At 43.4% G+C, this 25,545-nt stretch overlaps 1 protein-coding gene across 4 annotated transcripts in view; it reads right to left on the bottom strand.

Moving 5' to 3' along the window:
- PDE8B (phosphodiesterase 8B) overlaps nucleotides 1-25,545 on the bottom strand; it is a 257,110-nt gene that overhangs the window by 97,253 nt on the left and 134,312 nt on the right. For 2 of the 4 annotated variants that reach the window (XM_055536616.1, XM_055536614.1), the window contains exons 2-3: nucleotides 14,625-14,684; nucleotides 956-1,146 (exon numbers count right to left, since the gene is read on the bottom strand). In XM_055536616.1, the coding sequence (XP_055392591.1) occupies nucleotides 956-1,146; nucleotides 14,625-14,684 (251 nt within the window). The remainder of the gene's footprint in view (nucleotides 1-955; nucleotides 1,147-14,624; nucleotides 14,685-25,545) is intronic. The other 2 variants (XM_055536617.1, XM_055536615.1) reach the window with 1 other exon arrangement.

The following is a 25,545-nucleotide window of genomic DNA, read 5'->3' as shown; positions in this document are numbered from 1 at the left end:
AATATTTTGTGATACACTTTTTATATAGTTAAACAGGCAAATGTTTCTATGCAGGAAGATAGGATTATTTGAGACCTATAAGACATTTTAAAATAGGTTCCTTAAGAAAGTTTCTTCTTTGGGAAACTGAAAATGGTCAAAGAATAGCAAGGTAATGCCTATGAGGAGAAGCTTCTCTTAAATGCACTCATTTCTTGTCAGGGTACCAACAGGTCTAAGAAGCCATTTCCCTGCCTTTCATTTCGCTTGCTAATATTCAAGACAATTCCCATTCTGTTTGTAACTGGAGTCTGTCCTGGTCCCGCATTTAATTAGTGACCTCTTTCCATTGAGCTTCAAAGCATTCCACTTGTGCCAAATGGATGGGTTCATCCAGAGCTAACTCTGATGACTGCATTTATTTATGAACAGACAAGCGTTTCCTCCCCAGAGTGCAAGCATTTCTGTAAACAAGCAGGGGCTTTGGATCCTTGGGAGATTCTGCTGCTGCTGAAAAGTGGCTGCCTTTCCTCCCCGACTGCTGTAAAAATCTACCCATCTGTTGTCAGGCAGGCAGAAATGGTCTATTTCACACATTTCTGATGTTCATTTTGGGACAGAATAATTAGGATTAAAATATCTGGTTTAAATCCAAACCATATCTGTGTAATAAGAACTGTGTGAATCTCATTTTTTTTTTTAGTGCAACATGAACAATACTCAAAGGGAAAAAATGCCCTAAAGTTTTCAGAGGAGCCCAGCTCACACCTCTAAATTCTTTGGAAGGCAAATGTGGAAAAATAGAAAAGGCCATAGGAGGAGCTATAACTTCCATCGTAGAAATCTATATATACTGCTTAGAAACATCAACACATATTTTAGAGACATTTGGGCTGGAACTAAAGACATGTATACGTGAATTTCATTTTAAGCTGTTAGGTGGGCATTTGCTAATATATTAACATAACTACAGTACCTGCACACTGCTTCTGCATCGAAGTTTCGAGTCTGTCTGTGATCGATTACAATAATCTCATGATGTTTATCTAGAAAGCATTCCAGGGCTGACTCTGGAGTCCGAGCAATATTGCAGCTGTAACCGGCTCTGTCACAGGCCCACCAGAATCCATCACTCTGACTGTCTTCCTTTGCAAAGATGAGCAAAACCTGAAACACACAGAAAAGAGGATCTTGACAGAAGTCATCATCCTTAGAGACGATTGGAAGCAGACCTACATGATACTGGTGGAGGATGCAGCCTCTGGAGAGAAGCCCCCTGGGTTCAAATCCCAGCTGGTCCCCTGCTTCCTGGGTGTCTCTGAACAAGGCAGGGCATCTCCAGCCTACAGCTTCTCCAATATCAGATGTGCTAAAAACAGTGGCCTGTAAGTGAGCTGGGAGGCCTGAGTGAGCACAGAAGACAAGCTCCACCACTGTTGGTGCTTGCTACCCATTTATAATTTCCTAAGTGTCTCCGTCTTCAAATGGACTGATCAGTAAAATGGTAACAGGTTCATCAACATAGGTTAGCCTGTGGTTCACATGCTCATGTATTTGGGGTCAGGGCAGTTGGGGTTTGCCTGAGGTACCTAGAGGCCGCCTCTCCAAACTTAGCACGTAAATCTTTATCCAGACCCGAAAAGGATGGGAACTCAAAACATCCTCAAAAACTAATTGCAATACCCAGCACTTGCTGAATCTGGAAAGAACAATCATGAAATGTGAAGCTACTGGAGCTAAGGTGAGGAAGCAGGCCTCTTTTTCTTCACGGGAACGTGCAGCCCCACTCCCTGGAAAGAAGACGGCAGTGCTTACCACCACCCACGTGCCCTCATCATTCCTTGGGCTCTGGAACCCAGATCCCCTGGGGGCCACAACGCCGGAGATGGCCACACCAGCACCTGAGCTTGTTCATTTGTTTGTTTATGGTCTCTCTTCCCCACTAGAATCGAGTTCGGGGCAGGGAAGACCTGCCTGACTTGCTCCTGCTGTGACCCTGCCGGGCAGCACTTGGTACCTGAGTGACTGGATGACTGCGCACAGGGTTTCTGTAAAATAAAAGACGGCTTTTACTGTCAACTGGAGTAAGACTACGTCATGCAACAGACTGAATAAGAAGTACATATATTAATAATCTCAGGATACTGATAAGCATTTAACATTCTTCACCATTCAGTTCTCATTTAAACAATGAGGAACAGAAGGGAAGTTTCTGGTCCTTTAAGCCCATAGTCAATACCAATCTTCATGATGAAAGGGTGAATGTGTTCCACTTAAAATCAGAAAGAAGAGAAATTGGTCAATAATTACCACTACATTTTAAAAAATCCTTCACTAACTGAAAACTGAAAATATACAGAATAACGAAAATAACAGTATAATGACTCTCATGGACCCATCACCCCGTTTCAGCAGTAAGCCACTCCTGGCCAATGTGACCTCAATGCTTTCCCTACCCACTTTCCAACTCTTGTATTACTTTACAGCAAATCCCACATATTTCACCCGTATGTATCTATTAAAGAAAAAAAACTCTTTTCTAAAAAGAGAAAACCACAATACCATTTTATACCTAAGCCTCTCCAATAATCCTTTATCATTTAACATCTGAATGCATCATAAATGTCAGTTGTTCTACACTGCTTGAATCATTTCCTGTTTTCTCAAATACCGTGATTCCAGAAGAGAAATCATGTTTTTCAGCATGATTTTGATATTTTCTTTTAGCACATGGCTTGAAATCACATGCCAGTAACACATGAGGCAGCCACCCTTCTTCATGGCTCACTGTGGGCAAGGGTCTGTCAGTCCTCAGGCCAGGCTATCCCCCAGAACCTTCGCTGCAGACCTACTCTTGGAAAGAAGTGGGAGGCGGCTCTTCCAAGAGAAGTGAGGGACGCAGCCTTCCGGATCTTGATAGTGAAAAGAAAGCCTTCAGATGGAACTGTTAACAATGGAGCGACAGTGAAAAAAATCAGGTAGAATAAATTGGTTTGTACAAAAAGTCACTGGCCTTTGACTTGATGTAGCTGTGGTATTAGCATGAGAAACTCAATATGCAAAGGCTAAACGTCAGGGAAGGTGACAGAACCTCTTGTCCCATCTGTCTGGCTGAATAACGATTGCTAAGCAAGAATCTCAACACTCTATATTTCCTTTCTACATTTATGCCTCAATATTTGACTAATGCTTCCCTGGTGGCTCAGTGGTAAAGAGTCTACCTGCAATGCAGGAGACATGAGTTTGACCCCTGGGTCAGGAAGATCCCCCAGAGAAGACAATGGCTACCCACTCCAATATTCTTGCCTGGGAAATCTCATGGAGAGAGGAGACTGACGGTCTGTAGTCTACGGGGTCGCAAGAGAGTCGAACACGACTTAGCAACTAGACAACAACATTTGACTTATGCAATAAGAGCCTAACTGTATTCCCATATTGGCCACTGATACAGGTACTAATCTCTGATGTCTTATGTGTCCTTAAAAGACTAGAGTGCTCCACTTTTGGAAAAATAATGTCATTTTTCAAATATTCTTGAGCACCTACTATGTGTAGACATGATTTTTTATTGCTTAGAGTATGCTAACAAAATAAATATGACCTCTTGACCTCAAACAACAGGCATAATAAATAAACAAATGATATGGAATGCTGAAAGTGGTAAGTGCTAGGTGAAACAGTAGAGGCTGCTGGGAGCACTATTAAGTAGGGTGCTTAGGGTAAGCCCCACGGAGGAAGTGACATATGAGCAGACGCCCAGAGAAAATGGAAAAGTGAAAATGATCACTAAAGATAAATCATCCCACAAAGAGGGAACAGATCCACTGGTCCCTTCAGTGGGATGCATGGCTGATGCGTTCAAGAACTGAAAGGAAGCCAGTGTGACAGAGGGGAGGGCCAAAGAGAGGGACAGGAAGTGGAGGTCACAGCAGAGGGCTCCGCTGTGTAATGCCTTGTAGCCACTTTGTGAAGTTATGCTGGATTTCACATGGAAACTTACCAACCAACTGAACATGTAGGGACTTGTATTAATCACGCCTTAAAATGTTTTTTATTTTATTTGGCCGTGTTGGGTCTTAGTTGGGTCACTCAGGATCTTAAGTGGCGGCATGTGAACTCTTAGTTGTGGCCTGCGGATCTAGTTCCCTGACCAGGGATCAAACCTGAGCCCCCTGCATTGGGAGTGCATAGTCTCAGCCAGGTTAACTTCTGCACTTCTAATGCTTTGATGTCTGGAGCCTTGCTGACTCTGGAGAGATGCCCCTGAGGGCTAGCCAATTCTCCAATGCCTAGAGAAAGCCACGGACTTGCCTAGGAATGCATTTTCCATATGCAAACCAATCCGAAGTCGGCGCCTACCACCTCTACCATTTGCTAACCCTCTGGACCACTATCCACCTGTCCTAAATCACTCCAGGGCCGGGTACCAGGCAACTAGGGACAGTCCTTCTGCCCAACACGTCTCATGAGTGATTCAACCAGTCAAACCTGTCTACCCTGCCACCCCTGCCTCACCGCTTTGCACAGAGAGCATAATCACAGCTCCTGCCCACATTTTGGCCCTCATACTCCCTGCCTCCAACCGACCTCAGTTCTTCCCTCTGTGGTCCTGCATGGCCTGCCCCCTCCTCTCGGGAACTGTGAGGAATAAACTATCTTTCAATGACAGTCTCTCCTACTCTGTTGGCTTCACCCTGCCTGATTAAAAATTAAAGTCTACATACCAAAACAAGAATATTTATAAAAGTACTCACTAGAAAAATCTTTCTAGGTACTGTTCAAAATTCTTTCCCTTTATAAAAGATTAATTCAGAAAGACTACTTTTCAATGATTCAATTCCTAAGCAAAGTGAAAATCTATGGCAATTAAAAAAATATATACATACATTTTAAAGTACTATAGCCATGACATTGTTGTTAAGGTCTGCCTATCTGGAAAATTCTATTTTCTCTAGGAAGACGGCATACGCAAGTAACCAAAGTTATACTCTCTGCCCCTATCTCCTAGGCCACAGCTGGGCTAATAATGTTTTTGGGAATTTGAAATTTGAACAGAGACACAGAGGCTGAGAATTAGGACCCATGGGCCATTAATATAAAAAGATTGAAGGAAGAACCTCAAATTCCTTCTGTCAAAATACTCAGAAATGGCTCACTGCCACCCTTTCTAAACCATGGCTTTCAACTCTTCCTTGGATTCTGGGGGGAAAAAATACACTAATACATTTCTTATTCATTTACTATTTTGTGAAAGGCAACTGTTACTCCAAACCAAAGAATGCAACCCCTAAAAAACCTTATGTGATATAGTCCCTCTTCAAACTTATCATTTTATGTATCAGTATTTAGTTTCTTGTTAAACATGTCAATGTGGAAATGTTTACTGACCATTCATTGAGGCAAATCCCTTAAAGTGATTTTTAAAGGGATGATTTTTAAATGATTTTTATGATTAAAATGATTTTTACAAAATAATTAACGAAAGCATATAGCTGAACTTGGGACTTCCCTGGCGATCCTCCACCTTCCAATGCAGAGGGCGCAGGTTCAATCCCTGACCAGGAAGCTAAGATTCCACATGCCGCAAAGTGTGGCCAAAAAACGAAAATAAAAAAAAGCATATTGCTTTTTATTTATAGAGTAAAAGTAAACTCACTCTCACCTGCTCTAAATAGTATGTGGAACGTTCCTCTGAAGAATATTTTTGTTGATCTATCGCATAAGATATAAGAACTGGGAGTAAGAAGCTGACAGAGACAACCAGAGTCCAGTGTCTGCCCCCAGGACCAAGCAGGGGACACGTTCAGGTAAGCAGATAAGCATGAGGGATGCAGTACTAGCCAGTGGCCAAAGACAGAGCGTGGGCACGGCATCCAGGGAAGGAATCCCCGCGCAGTAGAAGGGGAAGAAGGAAGCAGTTTTGTTACACCAACCTCACTGTGCTATTGCAAACACAGCAAAAGAGAAGAAAACTGAAAGCAGCCCTGTGGTGAAGCCTGGGACAAGGAGGAAACGTCTGCCTCTGGAGCAGGTCTTGGCCAACTTGGGTTTTGTCCAGGATCGGAACACATACACAGGCAGCGCCCCCTCTGCATGGTAGCGCCAGAACATACAAATGGCCATGCGAAGCAAACTGAATGAAGAACGGTCACAACTACTGTTCTATGACATTTAGAAACTTTGTCAAAACATACAAAACCTTTATTATTGGTTATAAATGTACAGGGAAGTGAAAAATATAAAATTAACACTTATTCAGTGCACTTTCTTTGAAACATTAGAAACTGAGACTCTGAAGTTTTTTTTCAGCTTACTGAGTAGTTTGAACAGTGCTTGCCTTCCTCCAGCTGTATAAATTATATGAGCCTCTTTATGCCTTGGTGAATTATAAACTCCTAAGTTTGGATAAACTTCCAACATTTTATCCTCTGTGCTTTCAATGTCATGAAATGTCCCCAGAGTTCCTTTAATTAATGTGCAGTTTTCTGTTGGCATCACTTCATTTGTGATATTTCATCCTTTTCGTCACAACCACTTTCTTCACTTAGCTCAATAAACTTGCGTTGAGACTAACTTCCCCTGGCTACACCCTGGAATATCTCACTGGCAGCAGTGTGAGCCCTGCCAGCCAGCTTTCTCCTCTAACTCCATTTACACTGCTGTTCACGTCTAGCATCATCACCTTGCATTTCTTTACTATGCTTTCATTTTGGGCGGCTAACTTCCTCTTTCAATCATCAGCTTTTGTATAATGTCATGTAGGTTATCACAGAGAAATAAAGGGGCACACTTTGCTTTAACAGAGACTGTGAAACAAGCCTCGAGATTGGCACCGTCCAGGCTGCACATCTGTCTCTGATCACGCTGCACGTTTGTAATTTCTGTAATGACTTGTGGACTGAAGAACTATCAGAAAAGTTTGTAGCAACTTCATGCAATTATCACAGTTCAAACACCAATGTTTGAATCTTTGTGACCAGGCATACACAACCTAGTCTGTGTATACCGAAACTGTGCAAAGTGAAGGCTACTTGTGTGTGCTATGTGCTCAGTCGTGTCTGACTCTTTGTGACCCCATGGACTGTACCCCACCAGGCTCCTCTATCCATGGGGATTCTCCAGGCAAGAACACTGAAGTGGGTTGCCATGCCTTCCTCAGGGGATCTTCCTGACCCTGGGACTGAACCCACGTCTCTTGTGTCTCCTACATTGCAGGCCGATTTTTCATCTGCTGTGCCATTGGGGTATGGCTTTTCAAATGTAGCAATGAAAACCTCAGAATATCAGGCTGGGCCTCCCTCTATTTCTACCTACATTTTTTGGAATTGCAAAGTTTAAATCATCTTTCAACCCAAGCCAGATTGATGAAGTACTGGATAACCCAGGGCAGGGTCCAGAGAATAAGTACAGCGGGTCTGGTGTAAGAGGTTGCAGAGGGGTAGCAGCCAGACTGCAGGTGACCTGGGGGGTGTCCTAGAGGCAATGACAGGAACAGGGACTATGCCTCTCAGGAGTTTTCAGGGCAGGAAGGGACTCTGGGGGTGACCCACCATCACCCATTCAACAGATGAGGGCAGCAACTTCCGTGAGCAAAGCAGTGGCAGAGCTAGACCCATAATCCCCAGCTCCTCCTTCAGTAATCTTTCTGATGTCCCTGGACTGTGTTGGAAGTATTATAACCATTCCTTTGACATGTTTTATCAAGAAGGTCTGAAAAACTATCTTTCTGAGGATAGCAATAAGCTGTCCTTCACAGTTAAATGAGAATGTAACTATATAATCACGAAAAAGATGAAAAAAAACAACTCTAACTTTTCTTTAACTTGCAGTGTACATGTTCATCATTATTAGTGTTCTTTCTAGAAAGGATATGCCTACATGTCTCCAAATGGATTGTCAATGTCCACAATTAAACATCTAATTTTCAGAATACTTGGTTTGGCTTTAAGCAAAAGCCAGGGAACAAGGAGCTCCTTTTTTTTTTTTTTTTTTAATTTTATTTTATTTTTAAACTTTACATAATTGTATTAGTTTTTCCAAATATAAGGAGCTCCTAAGAGTAGACAACGTGTATAAGTGGTCACTGAAAAACTGGCCAATGTGATCATAGGTGGGGTCGATTCATTTGGAGACAACAGTTGGGGAGCTTTCCTTAAATGTCCCTAGGAACGTGATGCTCATATACTTTGTTTAATACATCTTTTTGGTTATCTGATGTTGACTAAACTCCAAAATTTGTGTATACTGGAACTATGCAAAGTGAGGGCTTTTTCAAGTAGCTATAGTTTGATGAGAATTTAAGGGCCAGCCATGATATTGAAAGGACTTTAAATATACTACCTCATTTAGTAACCCTTTCACAAATCTTTCTTTGGAGGTGGGCATCATCCCCACTTACAGACGTGGGAACTGAGGTATGGAATGGTTAAGACACACACCCAAGTCAGCAGCTAACAAGATCTGAACTGTGGTTGACCTGACCCTCAAGCTTATATAATCATAAGTAACATGCTGTGTTTTTACCCCTAAAATACTGGACCCTAACAACTAAAATCCCTAACCACTCTGTGGTTCCATGAAACTGGCTGGGTAGAGGACACAACTTGGTGCCAGCAATCAGGACAGACAGGAGAGAAGATGCTGACCACAGGAAGTTACTGAATCTGAACATTTCCATCACTCCATCACTTAATGTGTCAAGATCAGCTTCCCACAAGGCCAAAGGATTGCCAGATAGAGTCTCCAATATATAATGGTTCCAGGGGGAAAAAATAAAATCCATGTCCACACAATATGGAAGTATAAGTTTTAAAGGAAACTGCTGTCTTGCTGGGAGAATGCTCAGGTCACAGCAGTCAGGATCTGCTTCCAAGGCCAGCTGGAAGGCTCAGTCTGAGGGGTGGGGGCGGCAACAGCCTAAGCAGAAATAATTCCACACACTGGAAAGTGAATACGCTCCAGGCATTGATGAAGAAAGGGCCTCTTGGTTTCCAGATGGCACCAGTTGATAAAAATCTATTGCCTCATAATATTCCCTGTACTTTTATTTTTTGCTAAGACTGGAAAACATGCCCTGCCGTGAGTCACAGGCACTCACTCAGGAGAGCTGTCCTCTGCAACTCCGCAAGGCACATCCACCCACTATACCCCAGTAGCGCTCCACCAGCCCACATCACACTGCCTGGCCGCCACATGGGAGCAAATCCCCCCCAGTGACCTCAGAAAAGCACCCTCCAAAGCAACCACATCCTGGAATATGCTTGTCAAGTAAGTTCCTCCCAAGTCCTACGGGCTCCAGCTGACACAGTTAACATTTTCAGCAAGGCAGTGAAATTACAGAGCAGGTATTTTTTTTCTCCAAGAAATAAAATGTAAAAACGAAGGTTTTAGGCCCTTTCTAAGACGGTTGCAATGACAGTATCAGAAGCACAAGAACACTTGATTAGATATCCCTGCCCTTCCAGTCGGAGAAGGCAATGGCACCCCACTCCAGTACTCTTGCCTGGAAAATCACATGGACGGAGGGGCCTGGTAGGCTGCAGTCCATGGGGTCGCTAGGAGTCAGACACGACTGAGCGACTTCGCTTTCACTTTTCACTTTCATGCATTGGAGAAGGAAATGGCGACCCACTCCAGTGTTCTTGCCTGGAGAATCCCAGGGACGGGGGAGCCTGGTGGGCTGCCGTCTATGGGGTCACACAGAGTCGGATATGACTGAAGCGACTTAGCAGCAGCAGCAGCCCTTCCAGTGAGAATGTAAAAGACAAAAAAACCAGCCAGACTCCCTGGGCGGTCAGGGGTCATCCTGTGGCTCCTTCCTCCCGACAACACCGGCTGTGGAGTCTTGAGCATATGGACTTGAACTGGATGGATCAGTGCCTAAAATTATGCTTGAATGAGACCCAGGAGTAAAGGCATCCTTGGTTCTAAGTTGAGCTTATTTTTTAAAAAAGAGTTTTCTTAATTATTCCGCCCCTCATTCAGAGAGGGACTCTTGATGCTTTTAGCTGCTATCACAGGGCCCAAACTCATGGGACAGGAACCAGGCAGGTACATGGTACCACTGGGAACATCCCATCTCTTATGCTGGCTGATGGATTCACAGCATTAATTTTATTAGTTACTATATTTCATAGCTTATGAGCACAAATTTAAAATGTTTTATTATGCTTTAACATACCAAATGTCAGTCAAAAAATTACAGACAACTGAGGCTATTATAGAATATTTAAATACTGCAAAGGACTACATCATACTTCAGAGGACAGAAATATAGACTTTGTTACAAAATTTGACTGCTAAGCAAACATATTAAAAATAATTTAAGGAAAACCGCTAAAGTAGGAGCCTAACTTCAACCTGCTAAAACAGAGACAGTAAAAGGTAATTCTGAAAACCATTTTAACAAAAAGTAGAAACAAGGGGAAAAGGGTAATAAAATAGAAAATACAAAAGAAGACTAATTATATCAGTAATCACACTCAATGTAACCAGATTAAACTTACTTATTAAAGTTAGTTTATCAGAATAGGTTTTAGAAAAATAAAACTATGTGTTCTGTATAAGAGGGATATTTAACACAAAGTTATAAATAAAAGTGACAGTGAAAAGATAGAAAAACATATATCAGGAAAATATTAACTAAAGAAAGCTGGCCCAACCATATTACCAACAAATAAAATATAAATTAAGGTAGACGTTTAAAGAGGGACAATATATAAAAGCAAGAGTTACCAAGAACATACACAAATCTAGAACTTGGATACAGATTAACGTGGCAGATTTGAAACATCAGAAAATATTTAAAAAAATATTGAGGCTACTGACATAAGCCATTACAACAGAAACTGATGGAACACAAAAAGTTAAGATAGAAGTAGTTTGAATAGCATCATTAATAAAGGTGAATTAATTTCACAGATACAGAAGCCTGTCTTCCAGAAACAGGAATATATCTTCTTAAAAGTTTTGTGTGGAAAATTTAATAACTGTCTACATTACTTACTGGCTGCCAAACAAGTTGCAACAAGTATCAAAGAATCAGTAAGAAAGGCATCAAGAGATAATTCAGTGGAGCGAGGAATAGTCATTTCAACAAATAGAGCTAGAATAATGGGGCTTCCTGGGTGGCTCAGTCAGTAAAGAATTTGTCTGCAATGCAGGAGACCCGGGTTTGATTCCTGGGTTGGGAAGATTCCTTGCAGGAGGAAATGGCTACTCACTCCAGTATTCTTGCCTGGAGAATCCCCTGGACAGAGGAGCCTGGAGGGCTACAGTCCATTAGGTCCCAAGAGTTGGACATGACTTAGCAACTAAACCACCACCACCATCTGGTCAATATGGAGAGGGGAAGAGCCTTAACCTCTTTACTACACCATACATAAAAGTGAACTTGAGTTATAGATCTAAATTAAAATTTAACAATCAAGTTTCCAGAAGAAAACAAGTAATCTTCAACCTGGTATTAAAGATTCTTAGAACACAGAGCCATAAAAGGAGTGAGAAATTAGACTACATCAAAACTAATATTTTTGTTCAAAATCTAAATTTATGAAAAGAAGAGCCACGGTTTAGAAGAAAATATTCTCAAAATCTGACAGAGGACTTGGACAAGAATACGTAAAGAATTCCCACAATGCAGTAATTTTAAAAAAGTAAACCCAACTAAAAAGGAGCCGAAGACTTAACTAAACATTCATAGAAGATTTTTCAAATGGCCAAGCAGCAAATTAAAAATCGGCCCAACATTATTAGTCACGGAGAAATGCAAATTAAGTTACCATAAGTCAGTACTACTCACCGAGTAGATGAGCTAAAATTAGAAGACTGAAACATATATTACCAAGGATTTGGAGTAATCAGAACTCACATTGCTTATAGGAGTGTAAAATGGTACAGCTTTAAGAAAAGATCTGGATATATCTTATAAAACTAAACACAGATTTGGATATATCTTATAAAACTAAATACACTTGTTTTGAAGGTTCAAGAGGACATTAGGCAAATAGTAAAAGGCATTCAGATTGGGAAGAAAGTAGTAATGATGTGATTTTGTATATAGAAAATCTTTAAAAATTCACAAAAATGTAAAAGCTAATAAATTCAGCAAGATTGCAAGGTACAAGATCAATATACAAAAATAAATTTTGCTTCTATACATTAGCAATGAACAACCCAAAATGAAAGTAAGGAAACAATTCCATTTGCCATAGTACCAAGTAAATAAAATATTTCAGGAATAAATGTAACAAGAATAGGAAACACATTCACTAAAAACTACAAGACAGTGATGAAAAAATTAAAGAAAACCTAAATAAACGGAAAAACATATTAATGGATTAGAAGACAAAATGGTTAATATAGCAATAGTCCCCAAAATGATCTACAGATTTATTGCAATCACTATCAAAATCCCAGCTGGTCCTCCCCTCCCCAAATTCACAAGTTGGTCTTGAAAATGGTATGAAGATGCAAGGGACTCAGCAAAAACAATCTTAAAAAATAAGAAAGGGGATTCACACTTCAAAGCTACAGAAATCAAGGCAGTGTGTACAGACATATATCAATGAAATAGACTTGAGAATCCGGAAATAAACCCTCACAATTAAAGCCCTATGATTTTAGGAAAAGGTACCAAGACAACTCCATGGCGGAAGGAATATTCTTTTTAACAAATGCTGTTGCACAGCCAGACATCCATAAGCAAAAGAATGAAGCCCTACCTCACAGCATATACAAAAATTAAGTCAAAATGGATCATGGAGCTAACTATAAGAGGTAAAACTATAAAACTCTTGGAAGAAAACAAAGGAGTCAATCTTTGTTACTTTAGTTTAGGCAATAGATTCTTAGGTATCACACTAAATGATGAAAAATTTCAAAATGATGACTACTTCCTGATGCTTTTCAAATAAAATTTAAGGTATTCAAAACAAAGTGGTAATGGATACGTAGATATGCAGAAGAAATACACAAATACCTATCATAATCAATCTCCAAATAGTGGTTACTTTTAAGGAAGAGAGAGGAGGGCAAAGGGAAAAAATAGAGTTTATAAAGTATCTGTAATCTCTTGTTTCTAAAATGAGCTCAAACAAATAGGACATCCTTGATAAAATAAATTTCTTGTACTTGATAAAATTTGCATATTTGATAAAAGTGGGTATGGGGATACACATGTACTTTTATGAATACTTGAAATACTTTACATTTTAACAAACGTAACAAAAATAACGGTATTTTAAAAGAATGAGATGTCCTTATCATGAGCATTCATTGCCAGCATAGCACAGGGTAAAAAATGAAGGTAAATTACATTAACTGATCTGAAACCACACAAATTCCAAGAAACAGTCTGGATATTACTTTGGGAATAAATACTGATATCAGAACCTTTGTCACTGCCTTTATTCAAAATGGACTACAAAGTCCCACGCCCCTAGGATGAATACTGGAATTTTCCACTTGTTTGTATTCTATATAAATAGTTGGGGCTTATGTTTATTTTAATAAATTCTCACTCCCTCTCTCTCTGCTCCTAAATTTGTTTCATCCAATTTTCCCAAGCTTAAATCTCTTGTTTCACTCCCCCTGCCCCAGATTTGCATTTCCTTTTCCAAGAAACACTAAGTTATTTTCTTTTCCAATCGCTCATAAATCAAACAACACATTTCTCTGGTTGGTTTTTCACTTTCGTCTACATGTTAATTGGTTTGTTTACATGTTTCCTGCATCTTTACTTGTCCGAAGTGCAGAACAAACTGGTGCTAAAAAAGCGACAGTTTCACAAGGAGAAAGGTGGCCCCCGTAGGCCTTACCAGGAAGATGCAGACGCCGATGAGGACTTAACACGCCCCTCTCAGACCTGTTTCCCACAGGGCGCCCCTGACGCTGGAGGGGCTGGGGAGGACACAGTCGCTGTCATGGTCAGAGGGAAGTTAGTGCGCAGGTGCTGGCCCTTCTCTCCCCGTAGATGGTAGCCTTGGTGTCTAAGAGCCCAGTAGGCTGCCTGGCCCAAGACACACAGGACAACAGCTATCACCCCTGAGCACCTTCCGCTGCCAGGCAGGTGTCCCAAGCACTTGATGGTTATTTCACTGAACTTAGGAAGCTCATCCCTTCCTAAGAGGGAGGCATCACCATCTCCACTTTACAGACTTCTTTACCGGGTAGAGAAGTGAAGCAACACAGCCAAGGTCACACAGCTGGAAAGGGCAGAACCAGGGTTCCCATCCAGCTGCGGCTCATGGCAAAGCCTGCCCTTTACCGCTCATGGCTTCTTCTCTGTCCAGCTGCGGGAGGGGCATGTAGAATAGACACTTTTTTTGGTGAAGCATTTTTGTTCCTTACAACCCACCATGCAATCAATTTACCTATTATATTATACTCCAAATGGGGCAGTATTTTCTTCAAGAAAACAATCTGATATGTCAAGTATGACATTAATAAAGACAAGCGTTTGTACACAGACACACACACACAGAGATGCGTGCACACACACACACACACACACACCATGTATGGATGCCTGGGGGTGCATCTCAGAGCAAGGGTGGCATCTGCTGTAGATGAGGCGAGCCCCTGAGATGGGGCTCCTATAACTACTTGATCTGCAAACCGAGCCTCTAAGAGGAACAGAGGCGTACCTGGATAGGATCCTGTGTCAATCTCATGGGCCCGATGCGTACCTCCGCCGAAGAAACCTGCTAAAAAAATAAAAGAAAAAAGCACGTGAGACGTGTCAAGTCACAAGCTACAGGAGTTGACACATTCTTCCTGACACTGGATATTATATCATGCTCCTTTGCTGCTAAATAAAAGGATCCAATTTAATGACATGGAGACAGTTGCTAAAACATCCTGTACAATAGAGCTGATTTTGTAAAAGTACACATACATTTATATGCCTTGAAATGTCTGAGAGGATATATCCCCAAATGCTAAGTGGTGAGATTTCAGGTTATTTTTCTTTTAAGTATATGGCTTTTTACAATAAGCACTTATTATTCTTTACTCTATAAGAGAAAAAACTGATTATTTACTGAGCACCTACTATGCTGCACATGATGCCAGGCTGTTACTCCTCTGAAATTTCTAAAGAGTAAAAATTTCTCTCATATGTGGAAGCTAAAGCATTTCGATGGTTTTAACAGCTTTTCCCATATTTATACCTTATTTTTTGTCTTCATGTTTTAATATAAGGAATAAACAGCTCACTCTTATCTGTGTTGATCATGACTAAATTATTCATTTCAGTTGCACTTCCTCAAATAAACTGAGTAACCCCACACCATGACCACAAGAAGCTGAACTCTGCCCCACGACTCTAGGAACGAGCTTAGGTGTTCACCGGCCCACACCATCTAACTGCCTTTGGCTGCAAGCAGAGAGCAGATACGTATCTTCATTTTAAACTACTGGATTGAAGGTTCTACCTCACCTCCATGGATCCAGATTTGTTTTTCTCTAAGAGGCTGCAGTCATTCTGCCTCTGCTTAGCTGCGTTTCCTGCAATCAACACACTAGGTTGGCCCCCGTGAGTCGGATGGTGTCCTTCAGAGTTCACAGGACCAGAGACACCACAGGGACCCAATGGTCAGGGGAGGCTTTATCAAGTAAACGAGAAGGCAGAACTTTCTTTAAATTAGACTTTGAAGACTAAATCCTTCCCTTTCGGGCCCTTTAACTTACGGTGGGCATGGTGTGAATCTTCTCCAACACCTGCCCATGAACTGCCAACATTCTGCAGTCCACGGGGTCACAAAGAGTCGAACGTGGTTGAGTGACTGAACTGAACTGAAGCAAAGCTACATCCTGCAAGGTGTCTATACTGATACCCGTGCCCAGCATACGTGTGCAGCCCCAGAATTCCACTGGGAGAGGAGCGTCACCAGGGTTCCTGCATCACTGGGACTCTGGCCCCCCATGCAGCTTCACCCTAAGAGCAGTTTTGCTTGTTTTTGGTCTGAAACAGACACGCCTCTACAAAAATAGTGCAACTGCCAGAATCCTACTAAAAAGGTAATGATTAAGAAGTGAAACCAACTTGGTACAGACAGATGGATCTGATTGATAACCTAAGCTACCTCTGCACTCTCTGTGATGTCTGCTGGGTAGACTGCCTCTATCACACACAGGCGCCCCCACCCCTAACCCCCCCAACAAGGCCTCCTGTGGTTGCTCCAGCAAAACTGGCCCTGAAGAGGGACGCCCAGGGACGGAAGATAGATAAAGTGAGAAATCAACAAGAGTTTAAAAGGAATAAAATAAAAAGTGACTCATGTTGTAAGGCTAAGGGATTGAGGGAAGAGCAGAGACTGCCCCCTAAACGGACACACGCCTACATACTCTGAAGGAACCAAGATGTGCATGAGGTCATTAAATGGGCCATCTTCAACTCTGCCAGGAAAGCAAGTGAAGACTGTGGGAGCCCCACGGCCCCCAGCCCTGAGCTGAGCCCTTACATGTGAGTGACCTTGGCAGGAGGCAGGCCGCGGCCACTGAGCAACTGCACGAAGATTCAGGAGCAACCCTCAACCTAGAAGATCTTTTTCCTGCTGTCAGATAGGAAAGGCCCTCCAGCTTTCTCCAGAGCCACAAGAGTTCCCTGCCTGCATCCAGCATGGTAACCTCGACCTGACCCAGGTCGGCTGGAGGCTGGCACCTGAGGCCGAGCCTGGCAGCGTTGCTGAGCCCCCTCCAAGGCCTCTCTCTCCCATCTCCACCCAGCCCCACCCCCAGCCCCATGTCCCTGGGCCACCTCCCTGGGAACACAGGTCGCCCTTGGCACCAGCCTGGGGGCCTCCGCTTCTGTAGCTGACGTCTGTGTAGCCGAGCCAAGATTCTCTACTTTGGAGATTGGACTGTGAGCGACTGCAGATACACAGATCCTCAATTAGCATATTAGCTCTGATTCCAGGAAGTCACCACATTTGCCAAGGACACAGAAGCAAGAAGGAGGTGGGGTCATGGGTATTACAATTCCAGCTCTGGAGAGGAGAGGAGGAGGATAGACACACTTCCTAGCCACCTCGACCACAAGCTCTCCCCTCAGCCTCATGAGGATGCTCTGCCGGCCAATGGTGCACTCCTAACGGTCCAGTATTAACAGTGTGTCCAGTGTGTCAAATACACGTATGCACACACGTGAGTGCATGGTCACTTACACACATACATGTAGACATGCAGCAGGGTCACCAGTTCACACTCAGATGAGTTGGCTCTTCAGGAAAAAAGAAAAGTCCTATTTTGTAGCATTTGCTGATTCTATGGAAATGGCAATCCACTCCAGTATTTTTGCCTGGAAAATCCCATGGACAGAGGAACCTGGTGGGCTACAGTCCATGGGGTTGCAAGAGTCAGACACGACTTAGCGACTAAACCAACCCACCGTGGCGTTAAATACTTTCACCTTGGCTGAAATCAAACCAGTAACCTAGGTCCCTGAATATGCAACTGGGAGTATACCTTTTCATTCCGAGAGGGTCTGTGAGAGAGAAACTCTTTCAGACTTGGCTGATGTGCCCATTTCTATCATTGGCTTTTGTTGGAAAGTTCAGTGAGATACAGAATTCTGATTGGTAGACATTTCGCCTCAGGCTTTGAGGTTGAGAGAAACAAGATCATCTTTCTGGCTTTGAAGGTGGGGAGTCCAAAGACTCTGATGCTGGGAAAGATTGAGGGTAGGAGAAGGGGATGACAGAAGATGAGATGGTTGGATGGCATCACTGACTTGATGGAGATGAGTTTGAGCAAGCTCCAGGAGTTGGTGAGGGACAGGGGAGCCTGGTGTGCTGCAGTCCATGGGGTTGCAAAGACTCGGACATGATTGAGCAACTTAACGACAACAACCAAGATCGAAGAAGGCTTCATGAAAACAAGCGGGTCATGGATGGGAAGAAGAAGAGACCAGGATTGGGAGAGGAAATTCCAGACATGGGGAACAACGAAAGCAGGCACAGAAGCAAGAATGCAAAGATGCTTGTGCGGAAGACGACACAGGTCTACAGAAACTGGATTACAGAGCACGACAGGGAAGACTATGCTGGGGTCAGATCCTTAAAAGGATTTTGGAAAGGAAATCCCTTTTGAATCTGTAGGCACCAACCACATGGCAGGCTTTTGAGTGGAGAATTACCAGGATCAGATTTATGAATTGGGAGGAAAAAAAGAAAAGTTTGGTTTTCCCACTTTCTGGATAGTCAAGAACAGAGATTTCGCAAACACAAAGACACTGCTATGAGTAGGAATTACAGCAGTGAAAACAAGTAGGGAAAATGCACCACAATGATTAAGAAAAAAATAATTACCCCTAGTCCCCGCATGGCTTGGACTCATTTCAAAGGAGAGGGAACGCCCAAGAAGAAAACCAGCTGGTGCAGGGCAAACAGATGAGAGACTGAGTCTGGGAAAAAATCAAGGCTGTTCACATGGCCCGGCTGTCACCATAGCACACTCTCTGCCATGGGCATCCACAGTTCTCGGTAGCTTCAGGAATTGCGTCAAAGAACTTGGATTCTGGTTTTAGAGCTCCCCCCCAACAAGGAGGAGGAGAGAATTCAGGCCGAGTGGTTGACCTGGAAAGGCCTTCTTCTCACATCTGCTCAGCTGACGCCTGCTCAGGGGCCGCTCACGTGCCCCCCACTCCCCGGAGGCCGTCGAGGCCCAGCTGCACCCCCGCAGGACTCAACACTCTCTGCTCAGCTCCTCCCGTGCTTCAGGGCACTAACCTTACTACTCGTTTAAATATCTTTCTCCTGGGAAAGGTTGTGAGTGTCTTGAGGGACACAGACGTTGTTTTTTTCCCACAGTTTTGTCCCCAGCATCTAGAAAGTGCTCAGTCAAGGCTGGGGCTCAATAAATAAGTGGAAATGAACTAAACTGCCTAAGACCACATAGATTTGGAGTAACAGAGTCAGGACTGAGACTTCATTTTTCCTGACTCCCAGTGTGCTGCTCTTTGATTGTGCTCCAAATTGTAAAGCCTCAGTTCTGACTGCACTCCCCAGATTTCTCTTATGGGTTTCTGGACTCTGTTCCAGTCTTGCAGATGGATCCAGCACCTGGTGATTCCCTGCTCACACACTAGGAGCCTGCGCTGCTGCTAACAGGGCTGCCACCAGGATGAAGACGCAAAAGCGGTGAGTTGTGTGTCCGTCTGGGGCGGGTACGGATCTTCCCATCGCTTCTGTCTTCCAAAACAAGCGCAGAGCCTGAATCCTCCCCACTCCAACAGCTCCTTGGGAATCCCATCCTCCCCGCCACCTGCAGAACTGAGTGTTCATGCACAGGTGTATACACACACATAGCTCAGAGCCATACCAACTTCATTTCACAAAAAGGGGACTTCATCGTAAAGATCATTTTTATTTTTCAATGCCTTTAATCAATTCTGCCTGCTGCCCTGTTGGCTCTAATTTTAAAATAGTATTTACATCTCTAAAGGGGCCCCCTTTATTTTTGGGGGCCCCAAAATCACTGCAGATGGTGACTACAGACATGAAATTAAAAGACGCTTACTCTTAGGAAGAAAAGTTATGACCAACCTAGACAGCATATTAAAAAGCAGAGACATTACTTTGCCAACAAAAGTCCATCTCGTCAAAGCTATGGTTTTTCCAGTAGTCATGTATGAATGTGAGAGTTGGATTATAAAGAAAGCTGAGTGCCAAAGAATTGATGCTTTTGAACTGTGGTGTTGGAGAAGACTCTTGAGAGTCCCTTGGACTGCAAGGAGATCCAACTAGTCCACCCTAAAGGAAGTCAACCCTGAATATTCATTGGAAGGACTAATGTTGAAGCTGAAGCTCTAATACTTTGGCCACCTGATACGAAGAACTGACTCATTGGAAGAGATTCTGATGCTGGGAAAGACTGAAGGCAGGAGAAGAAGGAGACGACAGAGGATGAGATGGTTGGATGGCATCACCGACTCAATGGACATGAGTTTGAGTAAACTCAGGGAGTTGGTGATAGACAGGGAGGCCTGGTGTGCTGCAGTCCATGGGGTTGCAAAGAGTCTGATACAACTGAGCGACTGAACTGAAAGGGAACCCCTGTCTTCACTCCATTCCCAGGCCAAACGTCTTTCTTTACTCCTCTGACCTATGGGAAGCCAAAGGTTGTACTTGACTCATGCCTTTTAAATGAGCCGAGGCCTGCCCTCTGGCTTCTGGTCAGAAAGGCACCAGCGCTGCAGGGTCCACAGGCCCAGCCCTGCCCCAGACTGCGAATCCCTGGCTTGTCCTACCTCCCTTCCCTGGCCCACTGTCCTCCAAACATCCAGAATGCTTCTTTGCTCCTTCTGTCTCTTTTCAGCCACAGGCCCCGATGATCAGCCTGACCTCACACCGACCTCCAGCCTTCACTGTGCTTTGATTCGAGCCACGTTCCACTGCCTCGTGGACCTTTCTGAGCCCAGTAAGTGGTCTCAGTCTTCCCCTGCCTTTTCTGCCTCCAGTTCTCTGACCTGAAGCTCTCAACCTGGACTTTCTATTAGAAGTATCTGAAGAACGTTTGAAATATATTAGCGCCTGGGTCCTACTTCAAACCAAGAGACTTAGCATCTCTAAGGATGAGGCCCGTGCATTAATCTCAATGGCAACCAGATTTGAGAACCACTAGTCTATTCTTCCAAGCAGACACATCTGTTGTTAACTTCAGATGCTCTTACATATTCATTATGCAACAGATATCAACGGAGTACTTAGCTGGCGGAAGGCACCAAAGCCTACCCGGACTCTGCCATCATGCTTGAACCCAGACACCCACAGGGTTTTTTACAGATACAAGATGACCACTTGGGTAAGAGGAAGATACAGTCCTTCACATTTGATGATTCTGCCACCCTAATAGTATCCCTGGACATCCCTGGTGGCTGAGTGGTAAAGAATCCGCCTGTCAAGCAGCAGATGTGGGTTCGATCTCTGGGTCAGGAAGATCCCCTGGAGAAGGAAATGGCAGCCCACTCCAGTATCCTTGCCTGGGAAATCCCACGGACAGGGGATCCTGGTGGGCTACAGTCCACAGGGCTGTAAATGGTCGGACACGACTTAGTGACTAAACACCAACAGTATCCCTAAATTAGAATCAAAATAAAAAAATGTCATAGTCTTTTTTTGTTACACACACACACACGTTATATATATGGAAGATTACTCATAGTCATGAGATACTCACAGTCAGTTACAGCTGCACCAACTTTGTATTTTATGCTCTGCTGTTTGGAATATTAATTTGGCAGTATAAGGTTTTATCACAAAAATACAGACATATAAATGTCTACTATCAAAATATACAGCCATAAAAGAAAAGATCCATCTGGCTTTAAATTTAAGCCTCCTATTCACCAAAAGTAAAAGCAAAAAACACTTTAATAAAACAGAAAAAAAGATAGGTGCTAGCTTAAGAAATGACATCTACAATATAGGAAACCAACAAGTATTAGTAACCGGAACATAACAAAATCCTTAAAAACAATAAAAACACAAACAGAAAGAAAGTTGGGGAAAAAAAAAAAAAAGAAAGTTGGGCAAAAGATTTGAAACAGAAAGGTGCAAAACAGGAAATACAAGTATGAAGAGACGCTCAACATTTAGTAATCAGGAAAAGAAAAATTTCAAATTACAATGAGATAAACCCTGATGCTGGGAGGGATTGGGGGCAGGAGGAGAAGGGGACGACAGAGGATGAGATGGTAGGAAGGCATCACTGACTCGATGGACATGGGTTTGGGTGGACTCTGGGAGTTGGTGATAGACAGAGAGGCCTGGCGTGCGGCAGTTCATGGGGTCGCAAAGAGACATGACTGAGCAACTGAACTGAATTGAACTGAACCATGTCACAATCAGCTGTTGTTTTGATCAACAGAACAGTAGAATTAAGAAATCAAACACTGTCGAGCACAGGCAAGAAGGAGACCCACAGGAGCTCACACATTGTTGCTGGGAGAGTAAAACGGTTCAGCCACTCTGAAAAACATTCTGCAGATTTCTAGTAAAGGTGAAGTGAACGTGTGACCTATCACCCACCTACTACATGAATGGATCTCTAGGCTCGATGAAGGACACTTGTAAGAACATTTGGAGCAGATTTAGAACCAATTTTTGGAAACAGCCTAATCCACATCCATTAACATCCATCACCAAAAAACTTCTGTTGAGAAATATTCATACATTGGAAATTATATGACGGTAAAAATGAAACAACTAAAGCCACCCATTCAAAACGAAGGAATCTCACAACTATCAAGTAAAAAAACGTCGTAGAAGAATACAGACCATAGAATCCTGCTTAACGTTTTAAAATATTTAAAACAATATCGAGTATAAGCATAAGAGTGTAACAGGACAAAGAAATGCTTCTAAATTCCCAGTTGAAAAGTGGCCCTGCTAGTGAAGAAGGGGTATATTCAGGGACTTCAGGTATTATTCATCATTGATTTTTTTTTTAAAGCAGTGAATACTGAGGACATAGGTGTTTACTGAATTATACTTTCTGGTTTGTTGCTATCTTAAATACCAAAAAATAAATTTAAAATACATTTAATTTTATGGGAAGAGTCTGTTTTGGGGTTAATTGAGCAAGTAGTCACTATGCAAATAAGAACACATATACTTTTTCCCCCTAGTAAAGTCTTTATTTGGGAAAATAAGATGCTGTATTTAAAATTCCTCAGAATATGGATAGAGTTTTCCTGAAACTTGGTAAAATGCAATGCTAGGAAATGGGTCTGGAACTCAGGGGACCTTGCTCAAGGTAAATAACTGCTCTGTGCCCCAGTAAGACAAGAGGGAACTGAGGGTCCACTCGCGATGGACAGCATCCCCTGTAACAGGCACAGCAATCTCATTTCCTTAAAGCTAGAGAAATGCAAGCTCCAGACAGGTTACTCAGCTCACTTGAGGGCTGGATTTGAGATTAATGCCCATACCCGCCTTTTGTGGAAGGAAGGTTATGGTCTTATTTACATGTTCACTTATATCTAGACGCAGTGATGGGCTCCCCAGCCCTGGGTCTTATGACTCCGCCACCCCCGTCTCTGCCCTGTCCATTCTCCACTGTCCCTGTTCCGGACAAGGCTTCTCTTAAGAAGAATTGCTACTACACTCAGTGAGCCTTCCTGGCAAGGGGAGAGAGGAGGACATATCCCACCATGCCTGACACCGCAGTGAAAAAGGACAGAACCACCCTCTGGCTAGCACTGGAACGGTGCTTCAGAGAAAGTTAAAAATACGGGCAGAAGGCATCCCAAAAGCCAAGAGATACAACCCATGGAAAACGTAGCCAGCATAGTCTGATGGAGAAACCATTGCACTCCCCAGAAATACCAGATGAAAGAGAGAAATTAGTTAAACAATGGAGTCATTTCATCTAGAGCCATCAGAACTCAGTTTGAAACAGACTACGTGTTAAAAGCTGGGTGGGGCGTGTAGACAAAGGTCTACAACACAATTCATGAAATGGTGAGGACAGGAAGGCGGCTAGCAGAGCACAATGAAGCCTTAGAGAGAATTGGGCTTAGAGGGAAAAAATCCTAATTACACTTCAATATCATATTTACATCAAAAGGCTTTGCATCATACATGCCGTGCAAGAATCAAGGCACCAGGCTTCTTATTAAGCTAGCAATTCAGCTGCAGCGTCACAGGCCCAGCCTGTGTGTCAACAGAACACCATTCCCAGATTCCAAAGGTCAGATTCAGGGCCTGACTTGGAGAACAGAGGAATTTTAAGGCAACCACAAAACGTGACATCCCTCAAGCAACTTCCTTCCTTTTATTAGAGATATTCCTGATAATAGAAACAGCCAGATGACTTCAAGCATTTAAAATCACATGTGTAAAACAGAGGACGAGCAGAAACCGTTGATCTCTGATCATTCAGAAGGCAATTACTCGGCCTGTGGAAAAATCCAAGCCTTTCTGAGGCCCTTCCATCCCGCTATATGCCTTCTCCTTAACATTAAATGAAGGTGGGGGAAACTGGGGAGGGACGGAATTCAAATCAGTCAGTTCTGCTACGTGGTCAGCGGTTCTGGTAAATAGATTTGATGGCAAGAAAACAGAAACCATCTGCTAAATATGAGTTTCAGAGATATCCTGTGGATTTCAGTTATGCAGGCTGCCTCTGTCCTCAGTTTCATCACTGAAAACCTAGAACCACCTTAAAGAACCAGGAGCCTCCCTGCTTGGCTCCAGGAAAATCTCACACTAGGCCCCTGGGGGCCCATGAAACTAAACTGGATTTTCAGCCACCACTGGCACCCCACCAGAACCAAATCATGCCCATTCTCCTGACTGGTGTGTCGGGGCCCCTATGCTTGATGAACCGTCACAGTCAGACCCTTAGTCCACGGGCTGCATGGTTGTTGGGGGTGATGGATCCGCGTGGAGTGCTGCTGCTGCTGCTGCTAAGTCACTTCACTGTGTCCGACTCCGTGCGACCCCATAGGCTCCACCATCCCTGGGATTCTCCAGGCAAGAACACTGGAGTGGGTTGCCATTTCCTTCTCCAATGCATGAAAGTGAAAAGTGAAAGTGCAGTTGCTCAGTCGTGTACGACTCTTTGCGACCCCATGGACTGCAGCCTACCAGGCTCCTCTGTCCATGGGATTTTCCAGGCAAGAGTACTGGAGTGGGTGCCATTGCCTTCTCCGCGTGGAGTGCTGACTCCCATTTAAAAGCTTATCCCACTTCAACAAATCCCACTTAAAGGTAACAAACTCATGAGAGGCCACCCACAAAATGTCCACTTTTGTTTGGAAAGGAATTTTACTTCGTTGGCAAAAAACAATGATTTCCAAATAGTTATTCATCATATGCACAGTTCACATCGTAGGTAAAGCACTATACGATGAGAAACTCAACATTTTTAGGAGCTCAGCATATGGACAGTTGACCCCGAGTCCAGCAAAGCAAATCTTGAAAGCGCCCCCAGCCCTTCGCTCCTCCCTCTATCTAATGAAGGGGCACACGTCTAGGGCAGGGGCAGGTCCCTGTGGGTCCACACTGGCTTCCATCAGAAGTCAAGATGCCAACACCCACAACCTCACTTCTTTTTAAAAAGCAGTACTTTTTAAGATTTAGAGAGGATGACAGGGGAACATTGTGAGGGTGGGAGTGACCCCTTCATGGGCATGTGGCTGAGCTGAGGAAGGGCGTCCAGGGCAGCACTCTCCTCCTACTCGCAGAAACCCAAGAGTCAGAAATGGGCAGAAAATGAATGTGCTCTCTGGGGGAGGAAAAACCAGAAAACTCCCAAGCACAGCAAAAGATAAGTCTCCAAAGACCATTTTCTACTCAAAGTACATTTCTTTAAAAAGGTGGTTCAAACTCACAGCCTATCTTGGATTCCCACACATCTTTCTCTTCTTTTGGCTGGAGACCAGGCTGAAGAACACACTCCTGTCCAACAGAGGAAAGGAAGCGCAAGGCCCCCCTCTTGTTCTTGCTCTGAAGCTCTGGCCACTTGTGCCTTCTGCCCTGGGGCTCTCACCTCTCGGTACTCAAGGCATTAGGTACCTTCATCTGAGAGCACAGCACTAGGCAAACGATTCAATAATGGTGA

The sequence above is a fragment of the Bubalus kerabau genome, chromosome 10, assembly GCF_029407905.1.
Source record: "Bubalus kerabau isolate K-KA32 ecotype Philippines breed swamp buffalo chromosome 10, PCC_UOA_SB_1v2, whole genome shotgun sequence".
In the NCBI taxonomy this organism is placed as follows: Eukaryota; Metazoa; Chordata; class Mammalia; order Artiodactyla; family Bovidae; genus Bubalus; species Bubalus kerabau.
This window is presented reverse-complemented; position numbering and strand designations above follow the sequence as displayed.